The sequence below is a fragment of the Bos javanicus genome, chromosome 3 (genome assembly GCF_032452875.1).
Source record: "Bos javanicus breed banteng chromosome 3, ARS-OSU_banteng_1.0, whole genome shotgun sequence".
Classification (NCBI taxonomy): Eukaryota; Metazoa; Chordata; class Mammalia; order Artiodactyla; family Bovidae; genus Bos; species Bos javanicus.
Genome location: NC_083870.1, coordinates 69,680,964 through 69,698,189, shown reverse-complemented (window position 1 = coordinate 69,698,189; position 17,226 = coordinate 69,680,964). Strand labels below are relative to the sequence as shown.

The 17,226-nt window shown below is 36.4% G+C and overlaps 1 protein-coding gene across 3 annotated transcripts in view; it reads right to left on the bottom strand.

The window, feature by feature from the left end:
* Window positions 1-17,226, bottom strand: part of SLC44A5 (solute carrier family 44 member 5) — a 425,439-nt gene that overhangs the window by 116,189 nt on the left and 292,024 nt on the right. For all 3 annotated transcript variants that reach the window (XM_061411561.1, XM_061411560.1, XM_061411563.1), the window contains one exon: window positions 360-433. In XM_061411561.1, the coding sequence (XP_061267545.1) occupies window positions 360-433 (74 nt within the window). The remainder of the gene's footprint in view (window positions 1-359; window positions 434-17,226) is intronic.

Below are 17,226 nucleotides of genomic sequence, written 5' to 3'. Positions count from 1 at the left end.
CTCACTCTCCTTTTTCACTTTCATCAAAAGTCCCTAATTAGTAAATAATAATGTGAACCTTATTAGCTGCTTAATAAAATTTCAAAAGTAAAAATGATTAAAGAGCAACTATAAGGGTTTTTCTTTCTTTTGTATAATTTTATCTAGGTAATTTATAGACTTGCCTTTGAATAAACTGCTCTGTGTTTATTTTTCATTGCATCTCCTACCCAATGAGTTCTGGTGAGGCATACTCCCTCCAGAAAAGACAATAATCAATAAGAAGAAGGATTTTGAAATGATTAATGTTAAAAATGTGACACTGGCTTAGTCATGTAAATAGTAAAAGTTAAATATCTTCTATACCTGTTCTTACTCACCTGCAAGTCCTAAAAGAATGTAGGCCATAATGAACAGTATGAAGATCATGCAGCACAGCACATCTGTACAACTCCTAAAGATGAAGAGGAACAATGAATTAAAAGGATCCTGAGAAGACTCACATAGCATCCGTTTTCCTCCCTCTTATGGACTAAACGTGTCTCCCCCAAGTCCTTATGTTCAAACCTAACCTCCAAAGTGATGGTATTAGAAGGTGTTAGAAGGTAGGCGGGGCCGGGGGGAGAAGTGGGGCGGAGAATTAAAAGGGATACAAAATGACTAGTGTTTACTGCAAAAATATACATAGGAAGGCATAAAAAAATAATTGGGCTTCCCTGGTGGCTCAGACGGTAAAGAATCTGCCTGCAATGCAGGTCACCTGGGTTTGATCCTTGGGTCGGGAATATTCCCTGGAGAAGGAAATGGCAACCCACTCCATTATTCTTGCCTGAAAAGTCTCATGGACAGAGGAGCCTGGCAGACTACAATCCATGGGGTTGCAAAGAGTCAGACACAACTGAACAACTGAACACACAAAAGATAATAACAACAGTGATATGCCTTTTTATACTTAATAATTCTAAAAAGTAGATCAAATGTATTTCTGCAATCAAAGACTTAAACAGCAGAGAGCAGTTATAGTTCTGTGATTAAAGAAGTTTCTCCAAAGCTGTTAGCATTTATTCTCTTGATTCTTTGTTTGTAAAATTTTTTAGAAGTTAGAGTACACCAGCATCAAAAAATTCTTTTATTTGAAATTGTAATTTAAGCTATTTGATTTTATAATTTTCTCCTTCATGCTTCCCAGTACATGACATAATAATAGAAAAGATTAGCCTTTTCCATTCCTCTCTCTCTCCATTATCTTTCTACATGCACATATAAAGGGTACTCTGATTAAATAAAGGGTTGACTAAATAAGCTTTCTATGAGGAACAGAGTTGCAACTATTCAAAAAACAATGTCTATAATGCATTACAAAATGAAATGCTCTAAACTGTAATTTTCAACTTATTCTGTAAGCTGGATATTGTGAAATGAGATTTAGAGAAAATTTGGCTCAGAGAGACATGGTAATTTTCTAAGGGATCACAAGTCAAACCAGTATCCAGTAGGGAAACTCATGTTTTCATCTAAAGTATTTCCTATTTCCAATATTAAATTTTGTTCAGCTTGAAAGGCGTCTAGAAGGTCAAAACTTGTCTTAAAAGTAAGAAAAAATACAATCATTGTTGAAACTTAATGAAGAATCTATTAGGAAAGAGACAGATCAATGTATTTGACAGGATTAAAAAATGCACATGAGAATTTTCATAGCAAAAACTTCTTGTTCTAGAGGTTAGATGGATATGTTCCAATCTTTTAGCACAGACAGGCTGAAGTTACATTCTATTTTTAGTGATGATAATAGCAATAATAATGAATAATAATTGTACAGTAACAGACACAGTAATACCTTGTATATTGATAAAGCCCTGTTATACTTTTATTGTTTTCACTTACATAAATTTGTGAGTTTCCTACCTTTGGGTTTTTCAGGGTAGTGAGGTAAGTTGCCTTATATAAGGTCCACGAGAGAGAAGCAGTTGCAGAGGCAGACAAACATCTAAGTCTCCTATGCCCAATCTTTTTTCACTTAGTGGTTATTCTAATATGATTACAACTTTCTAGAAAGATTCCAATTAGTCATATTGAAAACTCCACACACATCCTTATTACACCACCTCACCACAGGAAAGGGATCCATCATAGAGAAAGCTAATCATGGTCAATTCAGAAACAAACCATTACTTGTTTAAATCCAATTTCAACCCAGGAATTTAAAATTTCACTGGGACTGAAGAACTATAAGAATAATATAAAGAGAGAAAAAAAAGATAATCTAGATTTCTTTGTTTAACAATCATTGAAGGCAAAACCTGCTGGAGGGTGAGGAAAGGATCTGGTTTATTTGCATTTTGACACATCCTACTTAAGATCAGTTCTCATCCTGTCAGGGCAGTTGCTAAATAGTATGATACCTAAGAAGGACTGCCTGCAGGCAAAGAACTAAGGAAGAGAAAACTAGAACACTGATAAGCTTTTATTAGAAATCTTGAAGTTGTCAAAGCCTTTGTGTGTAATCATAACTACTAAGGAGAGAGGGATAGAGTCAGAAGCACCAGCCAGGTTGGCCAGTGTCCTATAATATTATATGTATGACATGTTTGTATCTACATGGTTATATCATAGATAATATACATTATAATATGTTTATAATGACTATAGTTATATAGCATTATAATGTTTTCTATTTATATTATGTAGTCAGCACAGGAAGAGCTAAACATACTAGAAAGATGAGTAAAAGAAACTTACCAATTAAAAAAAATAAGGCACAAGGAAAGAAGCAGAGCCCAAAAGGAAATTTCTAAGAAATAAAACCCACAGTCCTTGGCTACTGGTCCTGATGAAGGGCATCAATCAGAGTTTTGGTCTATAGGGGGTTTTATAACAACAACAACAAGGGGGATTTATACTACGATTTCTCTTTCTTTCTTGTACCAAGAACATGCCATAGCACCAGGGGCTACTGTGCACCACACAACCACTCTCTATCCACTCTCCTAGCAGTCTAGTCTCTCACCAGAGAGGGATAACATTTCTCAGTAATTCATACCCTGAGATGTCTGGGGATTCTATTCTGGGACCAGGCAGGATAGTGTATTCAAATCTACTTTCCTTTTCTGGACCACTACTTTAGAGAAATAGCAGACCATACCACACACCATGGCCAGACTGGTTAATTTCATAGTATCTAGACATGGAAGAATATTGAACAAGTGGAAGAGTTTGAAGAATTCAAGAGTTTCAAAAAGTAGGAAAGTTTTTCTAAATTAAAAATTCTTGTTTCTGAATTTGTTCCTCTAGTGATTTCATTCCCTTTGTTGTTTAATTTTTTTTTTCTTTTAAAATTAGGGGTGTGTGTGTGTAAAACAACAATTTCTTTCCACTTCTTATTTCTCTCCATATTCCCTGCTGGAAAAAAGTCACTGCTTAGAAAATTATTGGAAAATTGAATATAAAAAATATAAAATATAGCTTGGGTACCATTTTGGGAGTCAGCAACACAGCAGAAGCTTAATTCAAATTTTAGAAGTTATAAAGTATCATCATTGTTTCTTTCTTTGATTTCAAGGCATCTTTACAATCCCAAATGTTCTGTGGAAAATGAGTTTTTTTTTTTAATCAAATACTTAGTTTGGATAATTTTGAAGACTCTTAAGTATAGAGGTAACTGGGTGATACAAGCTGTGGTTTAAAATCATTCTGAATCATATTCTAGCTAGAGGTCTGTCATAACTGTATATTTCCCTCAGTTGGGTTCACTTTTACTTTTACAGTAAGTATAAACTAAGGACCAGTGTACTAATCTAAAAATGGATCTCATCCCACTGCATCCTAGAAAGAAGACAGAAAGAATAGTTTTATAGAGAAATATACCTCAACCCTCTCCCTTACCTTCCTTCTAAATCAAAGTCCAATTTTTTAAAAAAACAAGTTGCTCACACAGAGAGTTATTCAAAATACTCCTGGCATAAAAGTATTTTCAAAAGTTAAACTACAGATGTACCATTGCTATCTTATATTTATTTGTCCAAATTATAGTAAGAATAGGATCCCAGTCCTATACTCATTTGTAGACCTCCCTTTCCTTCCTAATTCTAACCTAAAGTATAGAATGCCTATAGTCACCTCAACTTAAACTCTTGGGCGTTTCCTTTGAGTTTCTCTTTTTCTTAGATGATCTTTTATTTTATATTCAATTAATAAGTTCTCTTGACTCCTTCTCTCTGATGAGTCTTTCATCCACACCTTCCTTTCTATTCCTGTTGCCTGGAGTCAGTCCACATTCTCTCATTCTCTCTTCTAACTGCTGCTGTGGTCCCTTTATTGGGCTCCTGCATGTAGTCTCTGCCTGATCCAATTCATTCTGCACACCACTGACATCACTGAGAGCAAACAAAGTCACTTTATTATTTTAAAAATTCAATGCTTCTCCACTACTTGTTTAATCATTTCCAAATGTCTTAGCTTTATGTTTAAGAAAATACAATTTCAATCCTAGTTCAAGCCCCAGACTACCTTTCTAGATTTCTCCCCCTATTTATCTCCTGTGCTTCAACCAACTTGGACTTTTTCATTCACTGCATACCTAATGAATTCTCCCTTGACAACATTCAGGGTTCTCTGCTCATGGTTGCTTTAAGACTCATTCTAGTAGGATACAATATGTCCCAATTTGTATGAAATAGCCAGGATTTATACCTATTATCCTGGAATAACAATCAACAATGCTCACTTTTACTATCAGAAGCACTCCAGTCTGGATCTCTACCCCATCTATTAAAATCCCATTCTCCATAGAGTAGAATTCCCTTCATTTTCTGGGGATGAATAACATTCCATTGTATGTATATGCCATACTTTTTTAATCCATTCATCTGTCAATGAACATTTAATTATTTACATATCTTGACTATTGTGAGTTATGTTGCAATGAACATGCAGATACCTATTTGAGATCCTGATTTCAATTCTTTTGGACAACATGCAGTGAACTTGCAGATACACACTTGAGGTTCTGATTTCAACTCTTGTGGACAACATGAATAAACCTAGAGGACAGGACCTTATGCTAAGTGAAATAAGCCAACCACAGACAGACAAATAACTGTACAATTCTACTAATTTGAGATATCTAAAATAGTCAAATTCATAGAAACAGAAAGTAGAATGATGGCTGCCAGGGGCAGGGGAGAGGGTCAAATGGGGAGTTGTTATTCAATGGCTCTATGTTTTGATTATGCAAGATGAGTACATTTCAGAGGTCTGTAGTACATTGTGTATATATTTTTAACATCACTGTATTGGGTACTTAATATTCTGTTAAGAGGGTAGGTCTTACATTAAGTGTTCTTACTACAATTTAAAAAATAAAACAGCATGGAAGACATAATAATCACTGCAAGGCTTTAGTATACAGGAATGTGTTTGTTCAAGGTCATGTGTTATTGAATTTAAAATTTTGCTATGAACAAACTTAATTTGGGTATTAAATAAGTGATTTTAAGTGCAAAAATGTTTTTTCAGCTAAGAAAATTTAAAATCCCTACTTTCAAATAGGTTGAAATGTCATCTCCTTCATGCAGTTTTTAGATAAAAGAGATCCTTCTCAGCTCTGTAGACTCACAGACACTTTGTACATCTTTAAGGCAATTGCCTTTTAACTATTATAATCTAGTGCCTGCATGCTTTCACTCAGTCATGTCTGACTCTTTGTGGCATCATGGACTATAGTCTGCTAGGCTCCCCCATCCCTGGGATTCTCCAGGCAAGAACATGGAGTGGGTAGCCATTTCTTTCTCTAGGGGATCTTCCCAACCCAAGGATCAAACCCACATCTACTGAGTATCCTGCACTGCAGGTGAATTCTTTACTGCTGAGCCATAAGGGAAGCCAATAATAATCTAGACGGGGGTGCAAACTATAGCCCATGGGCCAAATCTGGCCTGCTGCCTGCTTTTGTATAGCTTTTTGTGAGCTAAGAATGGGCCAAAGAACCAAATAGACATTTCTCCAAAAAAGACATACAGATGGCTAACAAACACATGAAAAGATGCTCAACATCACCTATTATCAGAGAAATGCAAATCAAAACCACAATGAGGTACCATTTCACGCCAGTCAGAATGGCTGCGATCCAAAAGTCTACAAGCAATAAATGCTGGAGAGGGTGTGGAAAAAGGGAACCCTCTTACACTGTTGGTGGGAATGCAAACTAGTACAGCCACTATGGAGAACAGTGTGGAGATTCCTTAAAAAACTGGTAATAGAACTGCCTTATAACCCAGCAATCCCACTGCTAGGCATACACACTGAGGAAACCAGAATTGAAAGAGACACGTGTACCCCAATGTTCATCGCAGCACTGTTTATAATAGCCAGGACATGGAAGCAACCTAGATGCCCATCAGCAGACGAATGGATAAAGAAAGCTGTGGTACATATACACAATGGAGTATTACTCAGCCATTAAAAAGAATACATTTGAATCAGTTCTAATGGGGTGGATGAAACTGGAGCCTATTATACAGAGTGAAGTAAGCCAGAAAGAAAAACACCAATACAGTATACTAATGCATATATGTGGAATTTAGAAAGATGGTAACAATAACCCTGTATGCAAGACAGCAAAAGAGACACGGATGTATAGAACAGTCTTTTGGACTCTGTGGGAGAGGGAGAGGGTGGGATGATTTGGGAGAATGGTATTAAAACATGTATAATATCATATAAGAAACGAATCGCCAGTCCAGGTTTGATGCAGGATACAGGATGCTTGGGGCTGGTGCCCTGGGATGACCCAGAGGGATGGTATGGGGAGTGAGGTGGGAGGGGGTTCAGGATGGGGAACATGTGTACACCCGTGGTGGATTCATGTTGATGTATGGCAAAACCAATACAATATTGTAAAGTAATTAGCCTCTAATTAAAATAAATAAATTTAAATTAAAAAAGAATGGTTTTTACTTTTAAAAAATAGTTTTAAAAATAAAGAGTATTTTGTGATATAAGAATTATACAAAATTCAAATCTCAGTGTCCATAAATGCAGACTTTTTGAAAATAGCTACATGCATTTATATATATATTTATGTAAATGCATATATATATGTATATGCATTTACATAAATATATATATATATTTACATATATGCACTACCCACAATGGCTGAGTAGTCACAACAGAAGCCATCTGGCCTGCATAGCCTAAAATTTACTACCTAGATTTTTACAGAAAATGTTTGCTGACCTCTGATCTAGGCCATAATGTCCTTTTACGGCAGCAGTTAAGCACAGAGTGTTGTGTGCTACACACAAATTGCAATCTATGTATTAGTAAGACACGGCACACCACTCCAGTACTCTTGTCTGGAAAATCCCATGGACAGAAGAGCCTGGAAGACTGCAGTCCATGGGGTTGCTAAGAGTCAGGCACGACAGAGCGACTTCACTTTCACTTTTCACTTTCATGCATTGGAGAAGGAAATGGCAACCCACTCCAGTGTTCTTGCCTGGAGAATCCCAGGGATGGGGGAGCCTGGTGGGCTGCGGTCTATGGGGTCGCACAGAGTCCGACACGACTGAAGCGACTTAGCAGCAGCAGCAGCAAGACACACCTGTAACTGACAGGCTAATACATCATAAGCAGGCTCTGGTGAAACTCAAAGTGCTGTATTTCAAATTTCAGATCTTCTTTTCTGGAAGGGGATAAGGCCTACATAGTGGATATGTTGTCTAAGGATTTCATTTTGGGGTTAAGCTTAAGTCTGCTACCTAGACATTTCAAACTCCAATAAAATAAATCATAAAAAAATTAAATTAAATTCAGAGGTAATAAGAGAGTTTTGTTTCTTAGGTTCACATTTCAGTTCCACACTAGTTCTTCTTTCCTACAACTGTCATTCTGCCTCTTTTTTTCAGGGACAGCTTTCTATCTTCATTCAGAAACTGATTCATTTACTAGTTTTCTTTGTGACAGCTGAAATTTCAGTGATATCAACCATCCTGAAAGGTCATTAATATCAAGCATTAGAGCAAAAATGGAGGTCTTAAAAGTCATTTTTCTCTGACAGATCATCCATTCATGCCTAATGAGTCAGTTTAGGGACTGTCCACTGCCCATGAATTCAGTCTGATGATCACCTCTTATTTGAAGTTCCTGGTGTCCCCTGAGTACGTCTGTCTATGACGTGGCTGCATTGATAATGCACAGTTTAGAAGCACTTCTCCTCTGTGGTTCGGTTGGCACCTGCATGATGCCGTTAAGTCATCCGTTACCTCTCAGTTTCTTACTGCAGAAGTCTGTTCCGGAAAATTGAATGGTTGCTTCACTTCCCAGAGGCTTTATTAAAAGACAGTTAATTTGGGGGCCATTCTCTAAGCTCCACTGAGATACTTGGCCAACTGCAGAATGTGGCTTGAATTAAATCAAGCTAAATGATGCTTAGTCAGCAGACTCAAAACATTTGGGAACTATGTGAGGTACAGTTCTGTGTAAGTTAAAAAATTCTTCTTTTCTTCCACTCTTCACTATTAATGGAGAATCTGGTGATCAGTGATAAGAGCATTTTCTAAGAGTTGTGTTTGAAGGAGTTAACTGTAACCTTCCCATTTCCCTCCAGCTTCTTTTTTCCCAGACATACTGTCTAAGAGTTCTCTACTGTTCTATTCCCACAGCTTTAGAAAATACCATATATACGACTTGGGGGTGTGTGTGAAAGTTGAGGTTTTAGAAATAAGCAAATTACACCAGCCATTTCTACAAGTATGATAAAAGGTTAAAAATTATCTTGAAGAATTACACTGTTACATAATCAGAAAATAGGAAGGCACAATGAGCTTTTAATCACATGAACTCGTATTTTCAGGTGCTCAAACTAAATACAAGTGTTTTAATTTTCTTAAAAAAAAATTGGACTCTGTGGGAGAGGGAGAGGGTGGGATGATTTGGGAGAATGGCATTGAAACATGTATAATATCATATATGAAACGAGTCGCCAGTCCAGGTTCGATACACGATACTGGATGCTTGGGGCTGGTGCACTGGGACGACCCAGAGGGATGGTACGGGGAGGGAGAGGGAGGAGGGTTCAGGACGGGGAACACATGTATACCTGTGGCGAATTCATGTTGATATATGGCAAAACCAATACAATATTGTAAAGTTAAAAAATAAAATAAAAAGGAAAAAAAAATTTAAGAATGACTTTACAGTTATATTTACTTTAAAAGATAATTTTGACACCCAATCATTGAGAAGAGAGTGTTAGTTTTATCATTTTTTAGTACATGTTAAACTGTTGCTGAAAATGAAATATTCCAAATAGCATAACACTCTAAGAAATCATACAATGACACTGATCATTTATTTTGAATTGATTAGAATATTTAAGATGATATTTCAGTATTGTACTTGCATGATTTAGTTCTTTTGGATAACTGAATCTTAAAAGCTTCTCCTATTCTCTATTTCCGGAGAAGGCGATGGCACCCCACTCCAGTACTCTTGCCTGGAAAATCCCATGGATGGAGGAGCCTGGAAGGCTGCAGTCCATGGGGTTGCTAAGAGTTGGACATGACTGAGTGACTTCACTTTCACTTTTCACTTTCATGCATTGGAGAAGGAAATGGCAACCCACTTCACTTTCTTGCCTGGAGAATCCCAGGGATCCGGGAGCCTGGTGGACTGCCATCTATGGGGTCGCACAGAGTCGGACACGACTGAAGTGACTTAGCAGCAGCAGCAGCAGCGTCCTCTATTTCTCCTATATTGTTTGCACTTGGGTTTCCAATGTCTTTAGAGAGTAACTTTAACTGGTTATAATTTATATTTTCTATCTGTAAAGGGGAAATAAAACTTCATTTTTAAATACAGAAGTTTAAATGATGTCTATATAAATATCTCTTTTGTTTAAAATGGAATAAGGTCAGACAAAATTGATCTTACTATATTATTCATCATCTTGGTAAAACCTGCATTATAGTTAAGAATGTGTCAGTGAGAGGAAACTACTCAGAAAATTGCTAGTAAAGTGAACACTAGATAACAGTTATTGCCCACAGCATGACTGGTATCATCAAAGAGGTCTTAAGAGAACCAGCTTAGAACAGCCTTGGGAATTGGTCCAAAAGTTTACAGAGACTCTGAAACAGTTTGGAGAAAGAAATGGCTACCAACTCTAGTATTCTTGCCTGGGAAATCCCATGGACAGAGGAATCTGGCAGGCTATAGTCCATGGGGTCACAAAAGAGTCGGACACGACTTAGTGACTGAAAACGCACATGTATCAGTTCAAAATGCTCTTTAATGTTCTTGGAATAGGTTAGCATCCCTCTACATAGAAACACAGAGTAGGTGCTCAAGAATATTTGTTTAAACAGTGAACTTCTGAAAATTTTCATGACTGGAATAGCTACAAAAATTCTGCTATTAAAATTTATTTTTAAATCATACTTCCTTAAATAATATGATAAACAATTAATATTTTTAGTAATCAAAGGCCTACATGTTAAAATGAAAAGATTACTATTTGTCACCCAAAATTTTAATAATGAGAAAAGTACCTACAAATGATGGACATGTCAGAAAATTATATGCCCTTTGATCTAGTAATTTCTTTTCTAGTAATTTATAGTATGGAAACATGTATTGAAGAAACAAGAATTAATTTATAAGGATTTAAAACACTGTTTATAATAAAATTTGAAAGCAATTTTTAGAATAATAATTATATGAAAACATGGTCATAATATATTGAGAAAAATAGGTTATAAAACATATGTGTCATATATGTATAGATATATAAATATATATGTAAATGCTTAATAATATAAAAAAAGGATACAATAAAAGGCTGCTGCTGCTGCTGCTAAGTCGCTTTAGTCGTGTCGGACTCTGTGCAACCCCATAGACGGCAGCCCACCAGGCTCCCCCGTTCCTGGGATTCTCCAGGCAAGAGCACTGGAGTGGGTTGCCATTTCCTTCTCCAATGCATGAAAGTGAAAAGTGAAAGTGAAGTCGCTCAGTCGTGTTCGACTCTTCGTGACTCCATGGACTGCAGCCCACCAGGCACCTCGGTCCATGGGATTCTCCAAGCAAGAGTACCAGAGTGGGGTGCAGCCACTATCTCAAGGTGGTATGATTTTATGTGATTTTGTTTTTATTCCTTTGCTTTTTCTGTTTTTTTTCAAAACTGTCATAATGAGCACAAATTGCATTTATAATAGAAAAGAAAATCTAAGACACATAGATTGCATTTGACAACTATAAATAGATTGCTGCCTTATTTTATTATATGAAATTCTTTCTGATCCCCTCAAAATAAGTTTAAAAATGGATCTTCTGCTCTTTCACTTTTTTCTTGATTATTATTGACTAAAATTCAAAACACATTTTTATTGCCTTTAAGCAAAATGGTTACTAAAAAAGTGTGTGACGGAGTGACAGACTGTCTTCTGATTAATCTTTCTTATTGCTCAAATATTTCTAAATGGGGATGGAATTGAACATACACATCCATAAATGCCTCAGTAAACTTCTTACAAATCAGACCTTTGTTTCCCAGTAACGAACATCTCACCAACTTTATAAGACACAGACCCCTGCTTCTTGTTTGAATCACTGCATATATGAAAACAGAATTGGCCTTTTAACCTTCACTCATCAAGTCTCTCCAATTTGATGGTATGTCTCTCTTTTGTCATTTTCTTTATATCTATTTAGCAAATCTGGATAATAAAAATCCTTTTTTATTTTCCTTAAAATAATGTATTCAGTAAAATATGTATTCAGTGGTTTTCTTAGAACTTTGCCTCTGCTTAGAATGTTTATTAGTTATCTATACTAATTTTAAGCAGGTTGTCCTATAGTTACTCTAGTGCTTTTGGAACATGAAATGAAAATTTAGTTTTGGAAATAAACTTAACAAGGCAATTACCTCAGTCATAAAACATTTTATACTTATAATCATTTAAGTGTCCATTAGATAAAAGAATAAATTTTAAATAATTTAAAAGAAATCTAACTGTGGTATTGGAGAAGACTCTTGAGAGTCCCTTGGACTGCAAGGAGATCCAACCAATCAATCCTAAAGGAAATCAGTCCTGAATATTCATTGGAAGGACTGATGCTGAAGCTGAAACTCTAATATTTTGACCACCTGATGTAAAGTACTGACTCACTGGAAAAGACCTTGATGCTGGGAAAGACTAAAGGCAGGAGGAGAAGGGGACGACAGAGGATGAGAGGTTGGATGGCATCACCAACTCAGTGGACATGAGTTTGAGTAAGCTCCAGGAGTTGGTGATGGACAGGGAGGCCTGGCGTGTTACAGTCCATGGGGTCACAAAGAGTCAGACACAACTGAGTGACTGAACTGACTGATACAAGAAACTGGAAATAGTAAGTACATTAATAAGGGGGACTGTGTATCTGGGAAGAGATGAGGTAGACCTAATTTTTACTGCATATCCTTTTGTAACTTTTAAACTGTGTATCAAACACATGTATTATTCTAGTCAAAAACAATTTTTATAAGAGAAAATCAGTTGAGTATTGATTTGGCATATCTGAGAAACAGAAATAACCTGGGAAGTAACATCAACTATTAACCATTAAAATGAATACAGTAGGAAACAAAATTAACTTAATTTACTAGAAATTAAACTATAAACTATATAGACATAAAGTCATTAGACACATTCCACAAGTAAAATCCTTAACTATGATATAAATTTACCTATGTATCTTGATTGAAAGATTGAATTTTGGCCATTAATGATTTACATCATACCTGTAGAAAACAAGGCTTCTCCCATCATAAACATTTTTTTTAACTTAGAATTTGTTTTGGCAATAATTTCAGTTTTTAGAGGAAGACAAACACAACATGACATCTTGGGTTTAAGAAATATCTGGTATCACTATACTACTATGTTGTTGGTAATTTTTACTTTGAAATGGGAGGTCTGCTGACTTTAGGAAGAAAATTAACAATTTGTGAGATGGTATAATAAGAGATGGTAGTTTTCATTACATGTCCAAAGCAAAGAAGCCTAGACATTCAACACGTGTCCAGTAAATGAATGAGTGAAAGTGTTACTTGAACATCAGACATTAGTATACTGTAGACATTTTTAAAATGTATAAAACTTCTGTGTCCCTCTGTTCTCAAATTATTCAGAAAAGGGGGAAATTCTAACCATTTATCTAGAGCTTGAAGTGCTACATGAATTGCTCATTCTTTTCTGAAAATATCTGCTGCTGTTGCTGCTGCTGCTAAGTCGCTTCAGTCGTGTCTGACTCTGTGCGACCCCAGAGACTGCAGCCCACCAGGCTCCTCCGTCCCTGGGATTCTCCAGGCAAGAACACTGGAGTGGGTTGCCATTTCCTTCTCCAAAGCAGGAAAGTGAAAAAATAAAGCGAAGTCGCTCAGTCATGTCCGACTCCTAGCGACCCCATGGACAGCAGCCTATCAGGCTCCTCCGTCCATGGGATTTTCCAGGCAAGAGTACTGGAGTGGGGTGCCATTGCCTTCTCTGGAAAATATCTGCTAGTACATTTTATTCTACAAGCTGTTCATTCTACAACAAAGCATTACTAGTAAGAAAAGGGTGAGTGAGTGAGTAAACGAGTGAAGTCACTCAGTTGTGTCTGACTCTTTGCAACCCCATGGACTTTAACCTGTCAGGCTCCTCCATTCATGGGATTTTCCAGGCAAGTATACTGGAGTGGGTTGCCATTTCCTCCTCCAGGGGATCGTCTGGACTCAGGAATGGAACCTGGGTCTCCCACACTAAAGACAGACTCTTTACCATCTGAGCCACCAGGGAAGCCCAAGAACAGGGTGATTGCTATTAATTTTAAAGCGGACTTCATTAAACTTTTTAGGGTTTAAGATAAAACAATGTTTTCTAAATGTTTATTGCTTTGCACTTACTTAAATACAGTCTCTGTGTAATCCAGTAGAAAACTGAACTTAACTGTATCAGTTTAAAATGTGTTCAGTTGCAAATACCAGAAAATTTATGCCAGAAACAGTGGCTGAAATTCCAAAGAATTTGTTTCATACAAGAAGTTCTGCAATTGGAAGTCCTGAGCTAGTGCTGTGTGCCATTCAGTGATGCCTTTAGGGACCAAAGTAACTCAAATCCTCTTTCTGTCCCCTCTCATCTTTAGCTTGTAGGGATTTATCTTCATGTTTGTACCTCATATCACAAGTTGACTGCTGCGCTCAAGACACCTGTATCTCTTCAATAAAGCTTTGTTTTATTATTTAGAAAAGAAAGTCCCTCCTAGAAGACTTGCCCTTGAGCTCATAGGCTTGAACTGTGTCTCATGGCCATTCCTGCCTGGAAAGCGGTTAGGAAAATTGAATGTTTGACTTTTCAACTTCTAAAGTAAAGGAGACAAGGCAGAAGATGGTATGGAATGGATGTTCAGGGAGACAAATTACAGAATAGACCATGGTTACTAGTGAGATTCATTTAAACAATCATAAAAATAATAAGACTTTCCTATTCTAATAATTTTTAGACAACCCAAATGGATTATACCAAAGAATGTTTTTCTCTATCATTATTAAATATTAAATATGTTTTATAAGAATAACATATGAAAACTGAATATTGTGTATTCTCACAGAATTCAAGTAGTCAAAATGAGATTCATTTCCCAGGTTAGCATATTCTGGAGCTGATAACAGTAAGATAGGAAATTATAACATCTTATTTCTGAATAATTTTACATTTTATATTCAATACATTAAATAATTCTTGACATTTGTGTTCAGCGGGAGACTGAAATTTAAATCCAGCCATAGTAAATGTATGAAGTTACAGTTGTCCTAAGCTAAATATTGAAATAAATATTTTTGTTAAGTTAATAAATATATTTTAAAAAAATCATTAGACATAAAATATATCACAAATTATACCAATAAGTCTCTTTCATTTCAACAAGAGATACTCAGAACAGTATCTTAATAATAAGTCTGGAAGACATCAGGCAATTCTGTCCAGGAACTGTCTATTTTTTAAATATAACAAAGTATAACAATACATACATAATGGGTCTCAGTTCTTATTACTATCCTCTTTCCTATCATTCTGAGATAAAAATGGAGAATGCATATTTTCCCCCAGATTTAAGTCCTTCCTCCTCAGGGTTTCAAAAAACCTCCCTACCAATTTTTCCAATTTGTTCAGTTCAGTTCAGTTCAGTGGCTCAGTCATGTCCGACTCTTTGTGACCCCATGAACCACAGCATGCCAGGCCTCCCTGTCCATCACCAACTCCCGGAGTTCACCCAAACCCATGTCCATTGAGTCGGTGACGCCATCCAACCATCTCATCCTCTGTCGTCCCCTTCTCTTCCTGCCCTCAATCTTTCCCAACATCAGGGTCTTTCAAATGAGCCAGCTCTCCGCATCAGGTGGCCAAAGTACTGGAGTTTCAGCTTTAGCATCAGTCCTTCCAATGAACACCCAGGACTGATCTCCTTTAGGATGGACTGGTTGGATCTCCTTGCAGTCCAAGGGACTCTCAAGAGTCTTCTCCAACACCACAGTTCAAAAGCATCAGTTCTTCGGCGCTCAGCTTTCTTTATAGTCCAACTCTCACATTCATACATGACCACTGGGAAAACCATAGCCTTGACTAGACGGACCTTTGTTGGCAAAGTAATGTCTCTGCTTTCAAATATGCTATCTAGGTTGGTCATAACTTTCCTTCCAAAGGGTAAACATCTTTTAATTTATTTGTTAAGTGTCTACTATTTGCTACTAAGGTAAGATATGTATATGTGTGTGTATATGGCAGGGGCGGGGGGTGGGCATGGAGTACAGCATGCGGAGGTAAGTCAAAACTGTTGGAGGAGGAAGGAGACATAAAGGCCCCCCCAAAAAGAATATGACTCTAGCCCTTACATACTCTAGTTTCATGGTATAAAAAAATAAAAACATCTAAAAGATTAACATTAAAAATAAATACTGTCTAAAATGTAGAAGTAAAAGTAAGTACTATAGTTAGGAAGAATCTAGATGGTTAGAGTAGAAAAAGCTCAGTGTGAGTTAAAATATAGGAGACACTTTAATTACAAGGGATGAATCAAATTTTTAATTTTGGCGATTTTTGACTGGTTGGGAAGAGAGGTCCATTCTAGGCAAAAGGATGTACAAGAACAAAGATGCAAAATTAAGTGCATGGCTGATGGAAATGAGAAAGAGGTCAGGTTAGTTGGAATTCTTTTTCAGTGGAAATTATGAAACAGATCAGTTAGTTCACAGAATCAAAAGAAACTAACTCAATATTTTATTTTCATAATATCTATTGGTACCTATTCTGTACCAGGTACTACAGTACATACTACAAATACAATGGTGAACCAGACAGATATGGTACCTTCTCTCATTAAACCCACAATTTAATATGGTAAACTGGCTATAAATAAGTAAAGGTCAACAAATAAGATAATGACAGATTTATGTAGTAATGGAAGTGCTAGGAAGGAAATAAACATGATACTAGAAAAGAGTATAATAAGGACACTATGAAAGAGTAGGGAAGAACTCTGAAAAGATTGTTGGGTGGCATACTTTTTTGATTAAAATTCACATGGAACCACAAAAGACTTTGAATAACCAAAGCAAAATGTTGAGAAAGAAGAACAAAGCTGGAGGAATTTACTTCCTGATGTCAAAGCATGGTATTACAAAGCTATAGTATTCAAAACAGTATGGTATTGGCATACAGACACATACATAAATGGAGCATAATTGAGAGCCCAGAAATAAAGCCCCCAATCAATGGTCAACAAACAATTGATAAGGGAGCCAATATCACACAATGAGAAAAAAGGATAGCCTCTTCAATTAATGCTGTTGGGAAAATGAAATAGTCACATACAAACAAACAAAATTTCACCCCTATCTTACACCACTCACAAAAATTAACTCAAAATCGATTAAAAACTTAAATGTAGGACTGGAAACTATAGAACTCCAAAAGAAACAACGAAAATGGCTTCTTGACATTGGTCTTAGCAACAATTTTTAAGATATAACATCTAAAGCACAAGCAACAGAGGCGAAAATAAGTGGGGCTACATCGTACTGAGAAGCTTCACCGCAACAAATGAAACCATCAGCAAGGTGAAAAGGCAACAGACAGAATGGGAGACAATATTTGCAAATCATATATCTAGTATGGGTTAGCATCCAAAAAATATAAAGAAATCATACAATTCAAAAGCAAATCCAAACAA